The sequence below is a fragment of the Pygocentrus nattereri genome, chromosome 11 (assembly GCF_015220715.1).
Source record: "Pygocentrus nattereri isolate fPygNat1 chromosome 11, fPygNat1.pri, whole genome shotgun sequence".
NCBI lineage: Eukaryota > Metazoa > Chordata > Actinopteri > Characiformes > Serrasalmidae > Pygocentrus > Pygocentrus nattereri.
The window spans coordinates 4,140,563-4,159,839 of record NC_051221.1 but is presented as its reverse complement, the minus strand read 5'-3'; the positions used below and the strand labels follow the sequence as shown (position 1 = coordinate 4,159,839).

Here is a 19,277-nt window from a genome sequence, read left to right as displayed (position 1 = left end):
ACTATTTACTTTATTAATATGTCTTATTTGTGTTTCCCTTGTAGCAGCAGTGATTAACGCAGCGTTCACAGCACTCAGCGACGTGTCTCGGGGCTGCGCATGCGCACTAGTGAAAGTGTGCTTACAGTCCGCATCCGTAAGCACACTTTAGGGTAGGGTGCAACCTCGGGGGGCAGCCGTGAGCATGTGTGTTCCACACACTTCTCAGGTTTCTGAGAGTGGTGGGGTCCAAGAAAAAAACTTCGCCACCCATATCCGCATGGTCTCCTGAGTGAACTGACGCATTTGGGCTGCACACATTGTGGGGACCGGCACACTGGTCCCCACAATGTTTTCGGTCCCCACACCGTGAGTGTGCTAACATGTTGCACCCCCACCATGTAATAAAAACAAACACACACACACACACACACACATATATAGATACACACACATAGCAGAGCAAGAGAGAGGGTGTATGAGGGATAGAGAAGCCAGGATCTATTAATGAATGTTTCTATTATTAATATTTATATTAATATAAATATTAATCTATTATTAATAGTTACTCGTATTAATGTTTTTTGGACTGACGTATGTCCACTTGTCTGAGAGAATCCGATCACAGAAGACGAATTCTGTTCATACTTGTCTTCAGATGTTGATGAGAGATGTCTGGATCACCTCCAAATGTGGTTTGAGTGATCTGATCTTTAACTGTTCACAGTGCATCTTGTTTACTCCTTGCTTTACACGTGGACAAGCGACACCGACCAGGCCACTGAATACCGTGTCCTGATTCTGATGGGCACCTTATTCATTCAGTTTCAAGTTTCCATGAGCACTACTTAATACACTGCATCCCTAATTAATTCAATAAGTATCTTTCTACAGTACATTCTTTCATGTACTGTAACTTGCCATATATAATTATTTGCTAATTATAACTAGTTACCACAAGTAATTATTAAACACTTACAGGTGCTTCTATTATTAGAATGTGTGTCCCAGATCAGGCCACAATATGTGGCCAAACACTGCCTGTAAATTGGCATGACATGAAGCAAGCATGAAGTTTTATCATAAAGAATTAGGAGCCTGAACAGTTTGCTTGTGTGGTGATGCATGTCTGGTGTTAAATGCTGCACAATAAAATATTATAACCAGTTATACGTTTCCTTTTTCTTTACTGCAGAATGACGCCACTGAAACAAAAAGAGCTTGAATAGTGAAGGCAATGATTCTTTACCTCAACGAAGATCCTGAAAACCTCATAAGGGAGAATCTTGTAAGTATTTTGGCCTCTGGTTTTTCCATGGAATTACTTTTCTGTTTGTGCTTTTTGGAGCTGTTTCTAAACAAACTAAGATGAATAAACTCATGATAAAGGAACATCACCCAGTGCAGTGGTGGGACTCTGGCTTGTTTTTGAAAGCTTTTGGACAATAGTGGCGGTCTATGGCACAGAAGAATGATATGTCAGGCTTTGATTACACACAAAATGCTTGTTAGTAGATCAATTCAATGTTGGTTTGACTCCAAACATATATTTGTTGACAATAAGAAAAACAGAAAATTGCCATGCATGCTTCAGCTGAGAGAAGACATACTTGCCACACTTGCATATTAAAATCATTTATTAGCAGCAGTTTCTGGAATATTCCAAGGTATATTTTATGGATGTTCTGTTGACAACAGGTTTTTTTGTGGCTTTTGCATGTTTTGGCTGAAGGTTTATTTGTTCTATTTTTGAGGATGTTGGAGACAACCAGGAGATGGAGCAGACAATTCTAGGAATATTTGCCGTAAAGAAGGACGGTGCAGAACCCACAGATGAGCTGGAAGATGTTGGAATAATCATCGAAGGTGTGAAAGTGCTTTGTGACCTTGGTAACGTTGCAAATGCAGTCGCTGTTTTATTTGGCTTCATGTACGCATTGGACTTGAGCTACCCACCCAACCTTAAGTACACATTTGAGGTTCTACAAAAACTTGTGCTGGAACTGGACAGCAGACATCCCTCAAGAAAGGCTCAAGTGCTAAAAAAACAAACTGTTTGAAGGGACAACGTAGACGTGAAATTGCAATTGAATGTGGAGCGCTTTAGTTGAATGCTCTGAGGTGGCGGGGAACGAGGCTTTGAGCTTGGGAAATCAACATAATCAATCTTTTTGGATCCATGTTGAACTGTCATGGTTATGTGTTGTAAGATGCGGCATGCTCTTTGTTTCTAATGCGTAATGTCAATGTTTTAACAATGTTCACAAAAGAGAGACGGGATGAGCTTAACAGTAAAAAACTGTCGGGTTGCATTTTTTTGTCCATAATAAATGGATATAAAATAACAATGGAATAAATGAGTTCCAAAAAAAAATATCTAGATAAAACCAACGAGATAAAAAATCGAGATAAAAAACAACCCCCAGACTATGTTCCTAAGGGTGTACAGTCTGGGAACAGAAAACAACACCTCAGCAATACAAGGCACATAATAAGTACATATTACAACATGAAGACCAAGGCTTGCAACAGGGGAAGGGTGAGGGGTCCAACATGATCAGTGGTCCAACATTGTTACATTTACATAAGTAAGTTAAGTCGATACAATGAAATCATTCTGTTGCCATTAATCAGCACAATTAAGCAAAACAAAAGAAAAAGCATTTTGATAGGTTGATGTTGGTCAGTTTAGTTGGCTACACTGCATCAGTGGTTGACTGCTCAGCTGATTTAATGCTATTTTGAGATAATTGCCCAATGCCTTCGCTCATGATGAATTACAGTATGTGGTTGCTCTGAAACGATGTTACAGCTCGCTCGTGTCCATGTCGCCATTCTACAGGCACACATTAGTGAGTGCTGTGAAACAGTGGAAAATCAGTTGTCATGCTCACTAAATATTGGCATCGACCACTGAAAATCCTATACTGATCAACCGCTAGTGTGCATTTTATGAGCTTCACTCCACAGCATCAGATTTCAGACATTAGAAAAAATCATGCAAAACCATGTAAAATCTTGTACAAATGGGCTGTACTATAACTAATATTCCACCTCATTGATATTCTGTTCACTTCAGCATGAAGGAACTGTAGAAAAATGACCAGACAATAGAGTAAAGTAAGAAAAGAAGTCCCTCTGTTTACCGTGGTCATTTCCACATGGTTCTCCAACTAAAAGGACTCCATAAATGGTCCAGATCTATTTACATTTGACTACACCAGGGCCACCAATCGTATACACTAAGAGCTGTTGACACTAGTGGTCTTTATTCCAACCATACAGATGCACACTGGATTCCTCCTTATTTAATCAGTTGATCAGAGTCGTTCAACAATGGGGAAGTTATATGAGGAGTGCTCCAAAATCGAGTAAAAATCCGCAGCGACCCTGGACCTCTGTAGAAAAGATTAGTGACCCCTGGACTACACCGCTGTAATACAATATCCTAACCTGAACCCATATTGACAGATTGTTGATGAGTGCCAAAGTGCATGGAAGATATTCTTCAGGATCTGATCTTCTGGCTCACTCATAACGCAACTGTGTCTTTGAATTTGAGTGCCTGAAGGTCCTCCTGCACAGGAAGCAAGAATACAGCTTCACTCAGATGTGATGGCACTGTTGTTTTTGGAGACAACGTTTATCTCTGAAGCACTTTCCACACTCTGAGCAGGAAAACGGTTTCTTTCCTGTGTGGATTCGCTGGTGTTCTTGGAGAGCACTCTTCTGACGAAAACGCGTCCCACAGTCTGAGCTGTGATATGGTTTCTCTCCAGTGTGAATGCGCTGGTTTTCTTGGAGATGACTCAGTTGCTTGAAGCTCTTTCCAGACTCTGAGCACTGATACGGTTTCTAACCTGTGTGAATATGCTGGTGTTCTTGGAGATAACTGCGTGTAGTAAAACTCTTTTCACACTCTGAGCATTGATACGGCTTCACACCTGTGTGAACGTGTTGGTGTACTTGGAGATAAGTGGGTGAGGTAAAACTCTTTTCACACTGCAAGCACCGAAATGCTTTCGTCTAAAGCTCTGTCCACACTCTGAGCAGATATATACGGTTTCTCTCCTGTGTGAATGCGCTGGTGTATTTGGAGAGAATGCTTTTCTCTAAAGCTCTGTCCACACTCTGAGCAGATATACGGTTTCTCTCCTGTGTGAATGCGGTGGTGTTTTTGGACAGAACCCTTTAGTCTAAAGCTTTTTCCACACTCTGAGCAGATATACGGTTTCTCTCCTGTGTGAATGCGCTGGTGTATTTGGAGAGAACGCTTTTGTGTAAAGCTCTTCCCACACTCTGAGCAGGTATACGGTTTCTCTCCTGTGTGAATGCGCTGGTGTATTTGGAGAGAACCCTCATGTCTAAAGCTCTTCCCACACTCTGAGCAGGTATACGGTTTCTCTCCTGTGTGAATGCGCTGGTGTATTTGGAGAGAACGCTTTTGTTTAAAGCTCTTTCCACACTCTGAGCAGATATACAGTTTCTCTCCTGTGTGAATGCGCTGGTGTATTTGGAGATGACCCTTTTGTCTAAAGCTCTGTCCACACTCTGAGCAGGTATACGGTTTCTCTCCTGTGTGAATGTGCTGGTGTATTTGGAGAGAACGCTTTTGTGTAAAGCTCTGTCCACACTCTGAGCAGTTATACGGTTTCTCTCCTGTGTGATTGCGCTGGTGTATTTGGAGATAATCCTTTTTTCTAAAGCTCTTCCCACACTCTGAGCAGGTATACGGTTTCTCTCCTGTGTGAATGCGCTGGTGTATTTGGAGATAATCCTTTTGTCTAAAGCTCTGTCCACACTCTGAGCAGGTATACGGTTTCTCTCCTGTGTGAATGCGCTGGTGTACTTGGAGAGAATCCTTTCGTCTAAAGGTCTTCCCACACTCCGAGCAGATATACGGTGTCTCTCCTGTGTGAATGAGCTGGTGTATTTGGAGATGACCCTTTCGTCTAAAGCTCTGTCCACACTCTGAGCATATATACGGTTTCTCTCCTGTGTGAATGAGCTGGTGTATTTGGAGAGAACACTTTTGTGTAAAGCTCTGTCCACACTCTGAGCAGATATACGGTTTCTCTCCTGTGTGAATGCGCTGGTGTACTTGGAGATAATCCTTCAGTCTAAAACATTTTCCACACTCTGAGCAGATATACGGTTTCTCTCCTGTGTGAATGCGCTGGTGTATTTGGAGAGAACGCTTTTGTGTAAAGCTCTGTCCACGCTCTGAGCAGATATACGGTTTCTCTCCTGTGTGAATGCGCTGGTGTATTTGGAGAGAACGCTTTTGTGTAAAGCTCTGTCCACACTCTGAGCAGATATACGGTTTCTCTCCTGTGTGAATGCGCTGGTGTATTTGGAGAGAACGCTTTTGTGTAAAGCTCTCTCCACACTCTGAGCAGATATACACTTTCTCTCCTGTGTGAATGCGCTGGTGTATTTGGAGATTACCCTTTTGTCTAAAGCTCTTCCCACACTCTGAGCAGATATACAGTTTCTCTCCTGTGTGATTGCGCTGGTGTAGTTGGAGATGATCCTTTTGTCTAAAGCTCCTCCCACACTCTGAGCAGGTATACGGTTTCTCTCCTGTGTGAATGCGCTGGTGTATTTGGAGATAATCCTTTTGTCTAAAGCTCTTCCCACACTCTGAGCAGGTATACGGTTTCTCTCCTGTGTGCATGAGCTGGTGTTTTTTGAGCCTACTCTTCGTAGGAAAGCTCTTCCCACAGTCTGAGCAGTGGTGTTTGCCCATGTTCTTTTGTGCCTTTATGCGAGCTGTGTTCTTGCAGAAAGTAGTAGTGCAGGTTTTCTGAGTCCTAGAGCTTCTAGACACCAGTTTCCCACACTCTCACAAGTATGACATATCCATCTTGGCAGCTTTACTGATTTGTTTGTGGAAGTAAATTTGAACTGTATAGGAATGTGGACATTAGAAGCAGCAGGAGACTTGCAACGTCACTCGTTTCTGGAGGAGGAAAAAAATGGGGGAAACAAGTTAAATTCAGTGATCAAAAGAAGCAATAAAATAGGGGCAAGCACACTGGTTAATGTTTAAAGTAGTCAAATAAAAAACCAAACCTCACGCACAGTTTTTCACAAAAGTGAGACAAAAGCCTTTCTTTGTCCAAAAAACAAGTCTTGTCTTTGACTCAGACAACTTTGTCAGTCCAAAGACATTGCTTATAAAAGTGGAAACTGTACAAAGTTCTTTCAAGCTAAAGATACTCAAAACAGAGTTAAAAGCAGCAAAAGAGAGCTACTTTCACAAGCTGAGTAGTATGCCATCAGCTGAGAACCTGTCAGCTGTAGAGAAAAATCCTCAAGATGTGACCAGTTACAAAAGGCTCTATTTTAGGACCATTATTATTTACACTATACATGTTACCGTTAGGCACAGTCATAAGTAACTATGGCATTAACTTTCATTGCAACTAACATGCAGGTGTACATATCAGCCAAGCCTGATGACAAATACAACTTGAAGAAAATAGAGGACTGTGTAAAAGACGTGAAATGCTGGATGGTACGCTACGTCTTCCTACTAAACAGTAACAAAACAGAGGTTCTCCTTCTGGGTGCAAAATTGGCAAGAAATAAATGATCAGCCTCTCCATGGATCATGCAGCGAGCATCTGGTGGCCGGGCACCATGAGTAAATGAGTCCAGCCCGAAGGAGCTACATGAGTCCCCCCTCCCATCGACCCACCACCGATGGGAGGGGCAGTAGTAGGCGTTCGGTGCTTTGTGGATCGGGCAGTGTCCGAAGGCGTGGGCCTTGGCGTTCTGATCCTCGGTTGCTGAAACTGGCTTTTGGAACTTGGAATGTTACCTCACTGGCGGAGAAGGAGCCTGAGTTGGTGCGCGAGGTTGAGACATACCGGCTAGATATAGTTGGGCTCACCTCAACACATAGCTTGGGCTCTGGGTCCAATCTCCTTGAGAGGTGCTGGACTTTATTCTTTTCTGGATTTGCCCATGGTGACAGGTGGCGGGCAGGTGTGGGCTTTCTCATAGCCCCTCAACTCGGCGCCTGTATGTTGGGGTTTTCTCCGGTGAATGAGAGGGTAGGTTGGGGAACGGGTCCTGACTGTAGTCTGTGCTTATGCACTGAACAGCAGTTCAGAGTACCCAGCCTTCTTAGAGTCCTTGGGAAGGGTGCTTGAAAGTGCTCCTCCTGGAGACTCTATTGTCCTATTGGGGGAATTCAACACTCACGTGGGCAAAGACAGTGAGACCTGGAGGGGTGTGATTGGGAGGAATGCCCTCTCTGATCTGAACCCGAGTGGTGTTCAGTTTTTTTATTTCTGTGCAAACCACAGTTCATCCATCACGAACACCATGTTTGAACACAAGGATGTCCATAAGTGCACATGGCACCAGGACACCCTAGGCCGCAGTTCAATGATTGACTTTGTAGTCGTGTCATCGGACTTGCGGCCATGTGTTTTGGACACTCGGGTAAAGAGAGGAGCTGTGCTGTCAACCCATCACCACCTGGTGGTGAGTTGGATCAGGTGGTGGGGGAAGATGCCGGTCAGACCAGGCAAACCCAAACATATAGTGAGGGTGTGCTGGGAACGTCTGGCAGAAGATCTTCAACTCACACCTCCGTCAGAACTTGACCAGATATCGGGGGAGGTGAGGGGGAGTCCTACCAGGCATGGTTGGCCTGTGCGACACCAGAGGCAACTGGCAGGTATCGACAAGCCAAGCGATTTGCGGTTTCAGTCATCGCCAAGGCTAAAACCTGGGTGTGGGAGGAGTTTGGTGAGGCCTTGGAAAGCGAGTTTAAGTCGGCTCTGAAAAGATTCTGGCAAACCGTCAGGTGACTCAGAAGGGGAAACCAGTGTGCCACTAGCACTGTATATAGTGGAGATGGTGTGCTGTTGACTTCAACTGAAGACGTCATTGGGTGGTGGAAGGAATACTTTGAGGACCTTCTCAATCCCACCGACATGTTCTCCCGTGAGGAGGCAGAGTCTGGGGACACGGGAATAGGCTTGGCCATACCATGTCGCTAAGGTAGTTAAAAAACTCCTTGGTGGCAAGGCTCCAGGGGTGGATGAGAACCGTCCGGAGTTCCTCAAAGCTCTGGATGTTGTAGGGCTGTCTTGGCTGACACGCCTTTTCAACATTGCGGGGGCAGTGCTACTGGATTGGCAGACTGGGGTTTTGGTGCCTCTTTTTAAAAAGGGTGGAGAGCCCTCTCTGGGTCGGGGATTAGCTCTTGCCTCAAGTGGAGGAGTTTAAGTATCTCGGGGTCTTGTTCACGAGGATGCTGCCCCCACGACCCGAACCCCAGAGAAGTGGAAGTTAATGGATGGATGGATAGATGGATAAATCATCAGATTTAATTTTAAATCTTGACGACTTTCCAGTTACACCTGGTTCTGCAGCAAAAAATCTTGCTGTCGCCATTGATTCAGATTGTAAGATTGTGAAAATGGAAAAAAATGTCCACTGTTGTGTAAAAAAAGGAGTTTTGCCAGTTTATTGGAAAATATTAAATATGAAATAAGCTCTAGGCACAAAAGAACATCTCCACACTAGCATATAGTTCTGATTCTTTTAAAATACCATTAAATATCCTATAGTTGGAAAGGCAAGATCCCTTAAAGAATATGTAGTTTGGTGGTCAAGATCCCCAGATCGCTTCCATTGGTATACTAATGGATCATAGTTTTAGCAGTCATGTCAAAGCAGTTACACAATCAGCATTTTATCACCTTGAGGATATCAACAAGATTAGAGACTTTCTGACAAAACCAGACCTGATTCACAATGCAGGCTGCAGAGTTCTTACTAAGAGTAAAAGAAGGAACACACCCTTAGAATGGGAGACTTGCAACATGACAATGCACCCAAAAAATCGGCTGGAATTACACGGTGCAGTAATGTCAACATTGACCAGAATCTCAAAAGAACTTTCCCAAAATCTTATGGAATCCATGCCACAAAGAACTGAGGCTGTTTTCAGAGCAAAGGAAGCCCTACTGAGTATTAGTATAGATTAGCTAATAAAGTGCGCAGTGAGTGTACAACACCATTGCCTTTAGTAAAGATGTCTTGAAGAACCATTATTCAATTATTCAACCTGATTCACTGCATTCCACTTCAGCTTCATTTTTCTCTTTTAGGTGCTATGTACACGTAGTCATAACTGTAACTAAAAATATATTGTGCTGTGTATAACTACACTCACTGGCCACTTTATTAGGTACTAATAAACTAGGTGCTAGTAAAAGGTTGGACCCCCTTTTGCCTCCAGAACTGCTTTAATTCTTCGTGGAAGACTTTCAACAAGGTGTTGGAAACGTTCCTCAGAGATTTTGGTTGGTTATTTGAGTTCCTGTTGCCTTTCTATCATCTGGAACCAGTCTGCCCATTCTCCTCTGACCTCTCACATCAACAAGGCATTTTCGTTCACACAACTGACCGCTCACTGGATATTTCCTCTTTTTTGGACCGTTCTCTGTAAACCCTAGAGATGGTTGTGTGTGAAAATCCCAGCAGATCAGCAGTTTCTGAAATACTCAGACCAGCCCGTCTGGCACCAACAACCACGCCATGTTCAAAGTCCCTTAAATCCCCTTTCTTCCCCGTTCTGATGCTCGTTCTGCACTTCAGCAAGTCGTCTTGACCACCTCTACAGGCCTAAATGCAGAGTTGCGGCCGTGTGATTAGCTGATTAGGCTAACATTATTTATGTTAACAAGCAACTGAACAGGTGTTGAGTGAGTGTATACTAACATGTATATGGTGGTGAAATGAATATTTGATTTCACACAACAGCTCAAAAATTCTCTCAACTACTTCCACCATTCCTGTCCTCTACTGCACCTCATGTTCATGTCAGTTCTACTTCTCTCTACTCCTTTCAGGATTTGCTATTGTGCTCAAATGCCTTCTGTCATCTTCACAAATATGCAAGTCAGTACTTGCAATATATCATTCATTGCCAATATCCTGAAATATCGAGAGCTAATATAGTGTAGAGTTCAGTGCTATGAAAAGACACACACATAGGTTTGCTATGTTAACCAGCTGTTGTTGCCCACAGCCACGCTGTATATAAACAGAATTTTCTAAAAGTTCGCTTTAGCCTCAATATGTCTTATTTTATCAACTGTCAGTGCTAGACTTCCCTAGGTCTTCACTGCCAGCCAGCAGGCTAGCCCTGCCTTCACAAGAATATGAGTGTATACAATAACCCAGTAAAATAAATCCTGCAGAGCACAGCTTTTTTTTCTAAACCGCTTATCATTCTTGGTAGCAGGAGGGTGCTGGAGCCTATCTCAGCTGTCATTGGTTGAAAGGCAGGTTACAACCTTATCAGGTTGCCAATCCACTGCAGGGTGCTGTAGAACTATTAACCTAAAACTGACTGATAGCTTCCCTTTAACCAGACAACCTTGACCATCACACAGACAAGCTTTAGGCACAAAAGAACATCTACACACATCTCTGATTCTTTTAATACAAATATACAATATAAAAAAATATAGTTTGTTGGTCAAGATCCCCAGAACACTACTACTGCTGTTAATATTAGTAGTATAATAACTCTGTAGGTAGTCTGACCAGAGGAGGATGGGTCCCCCTGGTGAGCCTCAGTTCCTCCCAAGGTTTCTTTCTCAGCTCTGAGGGAGGTTCTCTTTGTCACCATCACCCCTGGCTTGCTCACCTGGGGGTTTTACATTCATGTTAAAACTCTGTCTTTACTGGAATTCTGTGAAGCTGCTTTGTGACAACATCCGTTGTAAAAAGCGCCACAAATAAACTTGATTTGATTTGATTTGGTCTTAATTTCTCATCTTTCACAGTTCCATATACTCCTCAATTAAGACCTTCCTTTAGGCAATCTGAGGTTCAGAGAGGGTAGGTGCACAAACATGTTCAACCACATTCCTCAATAGAAGCAGCATCTGCCACACTGCATCATCTGGGCTCACAATTTTGTCATACAGCAAAACTGGCAAAAAACATAGCAACCACCAATTTTTAGAGGCTTGTCCTCCAAGCTTAAGTTCTTTAACCAGAACAGCAACTGGTTTGTTAGCACTTTCACCGGGAAAGACTTTCCGCCTGTCATTAAGACATTCAAAGCTAAACCAATGTGCTTTGACAAAATGTTGCAGGCACAGAGCCAGATCGAGATCAACTACACCCCCCAAACAAATCATGGATGATGCCAGGCGGTAGTCCGGGCTGGCACACGTGGTTTTATTCCCTTCGTGTGCTGCCAGTTCCTGGTGATCAGTCAAAAACACACGGACTCATTGTTCCTGTTTGGGTCTCTCTGTGATGCACAGAAGACAGAATTTAACTGAGACTCCTCAGCTTAGAGTATAAAACTCGTCTCCTCTGCTGACCAGTTTCTGCTCCGCCATGCTGACCAGTATAAACCTTTCGCTGTGACGCGCCGCGCATGCTCAGAACGTTCTTACACCTTCCGATAGGGAATGTAATTGGATTCAGGCGTTTACACGGCTATCAATCTTTTTTTAACTGATTATTTAGAGGGTTACCCACCTCGGATAGAAACTGTATTCCAATTGGCCTCAATCAGATTAGTCTATTCCGATCGAGGTGTTTACGTGGACGTATTCTATTCTGATTGAGCTATTAGTAGGATTATTGACGGATTATGAGGCTGCATGTAAACGTGGCTATTGTAAAGCTTCTTGCCAAACTCCTGCAAAGCATGCTGTGTCACACCATGTTCTTGAAGGTCTGTTATTAACCTGTTCATTGTAAATTCATGCTGGATGTCCTGTAGGGTTCTCACCTCACCCGCAGTTTCTGTTATTGTCGATGCAGGGACCATATGCTTTACTTGCAGGCCAAGAAAAAAGAGAGACAAGTTTTCAGTGTATTTATCAATAAGTGGCTCTATATGAACGACTTCTACCTCTTTTCACTGAAGTCGTCTAAACGCTCTATTGTTCCAGCAAGATGAGAAGAAGCGGTTTCATCCCAGTTTTTGTGAAAATGGTTATTAATATGTTGTCTGACGTCTGAGACAGTTTCATGATAGTTTTGTAAAGGTTTTGGTCTAATCTAATTCATTTACTTCATTCATGGTGAAAGGATACAAGATACAAGGATGCGTAATGAGGCTAAAATAGTCCCTAAAGAAAAAGATTTTCCACTATTTTCCATCCACAACATTCCATATAAACTGAGAAGATTCGTGTAGGTTCTCTTCGGTGGTTCTGGATGGTAAATAAAATGTCTATATCTGTGTTAGAGTCATGGTAACGCCTGGTTCCCATCGCCACCACTGTAAAGAGATCTGAACCATTTCACACCAAACTGCTCTGAATCTTTCTGTTTACATCTTAAACACTGAATTATAGAGTAAATTATTAAAAAGGCAGAATTTTCCTTTCATTTTCATGGTGTTACTACTAGCACAGCCAATTATTAGTATTTATTAATAATTATTAGTAATTATTATTGGTATTACTACTAGCCACAGTCATTAATTTACTGCAAATAGAAGATTTGATTAAGATCTTCACAAATACACTAAAATAATGTGGCTTTATACCAGCAGGAGACACACACCACTAACTTACCTCATCATATTGTGAGAATTTTGATGAAATATTTCCCTGAATCACAGATTAATAAAAGTTTCCTAAAATCGCTGCTGTCGTGGAAATGTATTTAATAGTGTTGAAATATTCCTTTTGAGCTATTATGCTTAAGGATGATTCTAAATGTCACAGTGGCCGAGAGGTAGCGGGATTGTTTTGTGTCTCAGGAGATAAGTGGAAGTGACCTCGCTATGAGAACAGAAGCAGAGTGTGAAAATAGAGGCAGCAAGGAAGTGGCACCTAGCCACAAGGCTATGGGTCGAATCTGGATGTTTTGCTTGGCTGCTCGCTGTAAACAGGTCGTATAAGATAAACATGTAAGAGAATGGTGTACAATTGAGAATAATGCTGACTAATGCTTACTGCCATGAAAGGAACGTAAGGGCGGGGGAATGACAGAAGGGTAAAAGAAGCACAACACACAGCTAGGAAAGATATAGGAAAGGGAGAGAGAATCCATTTTTTGTCATGTTCGCTTTTTAATAAATCTGTTACTCACTTTGATATAGACTCAGAGGCTCAAATTCATTTTTTGTCACGACTTCCACCACACTGCGTTAAAAATGACTGGAATAAAGTTACAGTCAAATGCCTGAAGCAGATAAATCCCCTCAGTAGAAGACAGGCCCAGCACTGTCTATACGAATGGGACAGATGAACTCTTGACCCAGACACAGGCCATGTATTGTATAAGGCAGTGGTGGACAGTAACTGAGTATCTGAGTAAATGTAATTAGTTTCTGTACTTTAGTATTTTTGGTGTATCTGTACTGAAGTTTCTCCGTTCTGGGCGACTTTTTCCTTTCACTCCACTACATTTCAGAGTCTAATATCCGACTTTTTCCTCCTACATTTTGAGAAATCTGTCGTTCCTTTTGGTTTCTGTGTGTATAAAAACGTAACATGTCAAAACGTAAAGAAGCGCAAAGCCAGAGCACCAATCAGGGCCCAGCGGTCACTTTGTTTAGAGCTGGTTTTGACCTGTTGGTCATACCGACCCAGTGCAGCACGCGGTTCAACGTCAGCGCAGCAGCGTAAAACTTTGGGAGAGTCTGTTCAACATAAATGATGAACTAACCTAACTTTGTGTAAATAGAGCTCAATATAGAAATATGTCCACATATGCAGTCGAGACTGACGCGGCTTTTTTCTGAATTTCTACAAACACCATTTCATTTTATAGTTAATTAGTTTGGGCTGGTTTATGTTTATGAACAGAGGCCTACAGATCAACACAGTAAAGTTTTAAAACTAGACGTCAGGAATGGTTGGAAATAAGGGTCTTCAAAAGAAGCGTTAAACTGAGAAGTAATGGGATCTAAACGTAATTTGAGGTCAAGGAGGAGGAGGGGGGGGGCATTGTGGTGGAACCATCTCTCCACCTGAAGCACAATAAAGAAGGTCTTTTCCTTCCACAGAACTCAGCGACTGAGGTCTGTGTTTCTTTTCTTTTACCTTTTGCAGAAAACCTTTTAGTTTTATGACCTTTTGCATGAGTGACCAGAAATACAGCTAGAACAAAACCTAACTTAGAATAATCAGCTGTAAAACCACACATGTCCATCCCGGGGTCAGAGGAAGAACAGCTCTAGGCCCCCACACTGTCATCATACCAACCCCCCTTTCTCAGTGTACACACTCGCAGTAGACCATCGTCTAAAACAGGAGGTACAAGAAAAACCATCTGCTGGAGAATCTGCTGGAGCCACACTCATCAGCCAAGGTACCAGCCGTTCACCAGCACAGAACCCCCCCAATCAATCTGACGGACCCCCTACCCTATCACCCACCCTTAAAATTGAAAGGGAATTCCACGGATCTTTCAAAAGTCCCCCATAATTCAGTCCCTGAGATGTGAACAGAGACTCAAAGTGGGTTTGGTGTGAAATGGGTCAGATCTCTTTACAGTGGTGGTGATGGGAACCAGGCGTCGCCATGACTACAACACAGATATAGACATTTTATTTACCATCCAGAACCACCAGAGAACCTACACGAGTCTTCTGAGCTTATATGGAATGCTGATGATGGAAAATAGTGGAAAATCTGGAATAATGAGTTTTCTTTGGGGACTATTTTGCCGCACAGCGCCCTGCATGTCTCCCTCCACCATGAATGGAGTTGAAGTTCTCTCAACTCTCAAAAAACAGCGTCTCAGTCAACAGGCAGTGAATTCAGAACCAGTTCATGTAGGAACTTTCTGTAGGAGCTTTTAGAGGGACGTCTGGTTCCCATCACCACCACTGGGAACGGTTCTGACTCTAGAACTGAGCGTTTCACACCAAACCGCTCTGAACGACTCTGTTTACATCGGTCTGCTGAAACAATCTTAAGGAACTGAACAACTTAGATGTGAAATAAACTGCTGAAGCTCTGAAGTGAGAGGAGAGTCCAGCAGTACTGAGCAGCAGTAAAAGAGCCAGAGTCACAGAGCTGAGAGCTCCACCAGCCTCCTCAGCTCAGAGGACGGTTCAGCTCACACACCCCACCTGTTTTACACCACTCTGCTCTAAAAGAGATCATTTATCCCCCGTTTCTGTAAAAACACGGAGTTAAACAGCTGTTTACCTTCAGCAGAGCAGCTCCTGAGCGTCTCTCTGAGCACTGCGGACCTCCTTCTGCTCTATACCGGCTCTGGAGCCGCAGCTATAGCAGCAGCGCCTCCGCCTGAACTGCAGTGGAGACTCACTGTGGACGGGATTTTCAATCCCACCCGTATTCACACAAACCCCGCCTTCTGCACGTCGATGAGCGGCCTCTCTGATTGGCCGGTTGAGGACTCGCTCACGTTACCGTAGCAACTGTTGATAGCATTCTGGCTCTTTTCAGTGAGTCAGATCGAGCGACTCAGCTCACCAAAAAGAGTCGACTCTCGGCTCTCAAGCGCGTCTTGTTTGTACCCTATAGTTTAATAAAAAACCTTAGTCCTCTTTATAATATACTAATATAATACTAATATAATAATATACTTGTTAATAATAATAATACTTGAAAATAAATGGGTTCAGTTTGTTATAAAAAAACATAATTAGTAAAATTTTGATGAGTAGATTCACTTCGAGACGCAGGCACACAAACACAGCTATGAACCACAAAAAGCCCAGAACAAAACCAGTTTGGGGAAAATAACGAGAAGGAAGAACCATTCAGTTTAATCAGTTTTCCATTTTAAAATAACTCAAATTTAACAAGTGAATTAAAACGGCTCCTCAATAGGAGTCGGCTCTTTCACGAAAAACGGGCATTCGGATTGAACGGTGAGAGTCGACTCTTTCGCGAACAACGGGCATTCGGATTGAGCGGTGAGAGTCGGCTCTTTCGTGAACAACGGGCATTCGGATTGAGCGGTGAGAGTCGGCTCTTTCGCGAACAGCGGGCATTCGGATTGAGCGGTGAGAGTCGGCTCTTTAGTGAACAACGGGCATTCTGATTGACCGGTGAGAGTCGGCTCTTTCGGGAACAACGGGCATTCGGATTGAGCCGTGAGAGTCGGCTCTTTTTACTGAAAAGTAAAGTGACAACAAGAGAGACACAGAGAAAGAGAGAGAGAGACAGAGAGAGAGACAGAGAGAGAGATAGAGAGAGACACAGAGAGAGAGAGAGGGAGAGAGAGAGACACAGAGAGAGAAAGAGAGAGAGAGGGAGAGAGAAAGAGAGAGACACAGAGAGAGAGGGAGAGAGAGAGAGACAGAAAAAGAGAGAGAGGAGAGAGAGAGAAAGACACAGAGAGAGAGAGGGAGAGAGAGAGAGAGACCAATCTTTTCTTTCTTCAAAAACAAAAAGCACAAAACAACTTCACAACACACACAACGAGCTCAGCATCATCCAAAACGTTCCAAATGTTCTCTCCCACATACGTTTGAGTCCATGCTTTAATACCCCAGTTGTTTTTGCCATAAGGTATAGTCCACATCTGGTTCGTATTATAATAGCCTCAGCTTATTCTAAAGCTGAGAGGGAGAAAGCGAGGGGTCCCTCTCTCGCTTGGGACATAGAGCTTCAAACCTGGGCCCCCTTCACACATATGGAGCCCTGTCCTATGACCATTGCAGACCCAGGACATAGTGCTTTCAGACAGCACACAACTGAATGCATATTAGAGCCCAGTATCATATCAGTATCATATAGAGCATTTTTACCAAGCCTTATACACTTTAACGTCTGTAACCCATCAGTAACATTGTAACTACTGATCATTTAGCCACTGGTGTTGCACGTTTTTCATGTGTAACTACACAGTTTTAGAGCCCCTTCATATAAACTGCGACCAACAGAAGTATCGGGGAATGATGTCCTGCTCTGCCCCCGAGTGATTTAGTGCTCAAGGACAAGGACAGGATCTTCTCCTCAACACAGTCACACACTGCAAGCTAGCGCAGTGCAGTAGTAACAGAGAGAATGCATCAGCCTTACAGTTTATACATGGGTGAGCGTCATACAAATTTCCTTTACAGCCCCAAGTTTTCAACAAGGGACGTTAAAAGGTGAAACTGTTCCTATTTTATTTTACTTTTGAATGAATCATGCACCCTTTGAAAGACAGAAGTACCCACATGATTCCACATGAAAGAGGTGTAATGAGCACTCAGAGACAGGACACACATGCTTGATATATTTATTAACCACGGAAGGAAGTGAGCACATAAAACATTTCAAATGTGCAGTTCCAACACTGGCACCTGTGAACAAAACATCAAATGTACTGAAAGAAAATAAAACAGTCAAAAACGATTCACAGAAAATTTGAATTTTAATCTGTGTAGCTCTCATAACGTGAGTGCAAAGCCTAATCCCATTTCTTATTTTGACCCTTGCCCCTCTGAACTGAGTTACAAGGGATAGTGGTTGAAGTCTTCACCTTGTTCAATAAGCCGACACATCGTCAGTTGTCGTCAATGGCTTTTACGTAAATATACGTGACGTGTTTGGCCCGACGTTTTCTGATATGCCGACAGACGTCCTTTACGTTTCTCTACAGCGAATCAGAGAAATGTTAACAAAGGGCCTCGTTCGGCAATATAGCCCTACGTTCTCTTAAATGTGAACTGTGTGCTCTTGAGTGCGTGTAGATTCTCTTATTATCTAAGAACAAATCCCAAAAACTGAAAAATCCTCGTGAAAACTGTGGAAGTGAAATCGATTCTTAAGGACCGTTGGGGAATGAGACCCAAAGACATCTTCAATTTATGGGAATGCTGGTGGATTGGTTTGTGACATGTAGGACTGACCCCAGACAAGTTGTGTTGTAGTTAGGCTAGCTGCCCACCATGAAATGGAAATGTGCTCATATCTGGAGACATCTATGAAGGAATCTGGGCTACATGTGGGTGGGATTATAGACTCACTGGGGTGGTAACAGACAGAACTGTCAACCACCACTAATGAAAGCAGAGCCTAAAGCAGCAGTGATGGTGTTAGTGAAGTTATTAACAAGTGTAAAGTGAAGACTGAAAATGACCTATAATGCCAACCACCCTTTAAAACGTGAAGAATTTTCAACTCTTAACACACAATTAAATGCACTTTTTATGTTGAGTTATCGCAATGTCAACACACACGCATTTTCTAAACCGCTTGTCCTTCTGGGTCATGGGCGGCGCTGGAGCCGATCCCATCGGTCATTGGGCGGAAGGCAGGAAACACCCTGGACAGGTGGTATTAATCAACGACGATAGTAAAACACACTTATGGATATTGTTGTTTATTCTCAGTGTAGGTGGGGAGACGGAAGCTCTGTAGACACTATCTGGATTTAAACATGAACAACTTTATTTCAAATTATTAAGATAATAAAAAATAAAGTCCTGTGATAGTCCCGAAGGCCGAATGTGGGATCTCTCCCTTGTCCAAGCTCCCTTGCCTGGTCTAATATGCTGAATGGACGCACATACATAACATGGTTAGAGACACACACACATCCATACATTCTCATAAGGAAACATCTGGAAAAGCTTTCTCATCCCATTGGCATGCTATTGTATACATCGAGGGAGGGGCGAGAGAGGCCCTCAACAGAGCACACACGCATTAACAGAGGTAAAGAGAGCCTAACAGTACATAAAGATAACAGATATAAAAATATAAAGAAAAACATGAATATAACATTTACATAATTTAGCAGACGCTCTTATCCAGAGCGACTTACAAGAAGTGCTTTGTCTGTCTAGAGAAAGTATCTTTCCTAGTTACCAGTAGGTTAGAGAGAAAGATGGTTCTGAGCTCAGATACTGCTAGAAACAAAAAGTCACCGTAGATACCGAGAGAAAAAGCATTAGCCAAGAGCGAGTTCAGTAGTCAAGCCTTGAGATGACAAGAGACTGCACTAGCACCTGGGCGGCCTCTTGGGTGAGGAAGGGTCGGATCTTACGGATGTTATACAGGAGAAATCTGCATGACTGAGTTAGGTTCGCAATGTGAGTTGAGAACGATAACTGGCCATCCAGACTCACACCAAGAATTTTTGCCTCTACAGATGGAACAATCAGAGAGTTCTCAATTGAGATGGTGAGATTGTGATGAGGACCTGTAGATGCAGGGATGAATAGCAGCTCAGTCTTGCTGGGATTGAGCTTCAGGTGGTGGGCTGCCATCCATGAAAAGATGTCAGAAAGGCATGCCGAGATGCGACTGGAAACCTGTGTGTCAGAGGGCGAGAAAGAAAACATTAGTTGACTGTTATCAGCATAACATTTATAAGAG

General features: G+C 43.1%; 1 protein-coding gene and 1 pseudogene across 1 annotated transcript; one reads left to right on the top strand and one right to left on the bottom strand.

Annotated features, from left to right (window-relative positions):
* Nucleotides 1–19,277, top strand: part of LOC108412015 — a 380,788-nt pseudogene that overhangs the window by 42,475 nt on the left and 319,036 nt on the right.
* On the bottom strand, nt 1,672–15,230 carry LOC108415789 (zinc finger protein 585A-like). Its single transcript, XM_037542646.1, has 2 exons — nt 15,147–15,230; nt 1,672–5,941 (listed from the first exon to the last, which is right to left on the bottom strand). The coding sequence occupies exon 2, from the start codon at nt 5,726–5,728 to the stop codon at nt 3,977–3,979; it is 1,752 nt and encodes a 583-aa protein (XP_037398543.1). The 5' UTR covers nt 5,729–5,941; nt 15,147–15,230; the 3' UTR covers nt 1,672–3,976.

Bases quoted from the DNA above. Each gene is read 5' to 3' on its own strand.
- LOC108415789 (XM_037542646.1), bottom strand. From the start codon at position 5,728: ATGGGCAAACACCACTGCTCAGACTGTGGGAAGAGCTTTCCTACGAAG.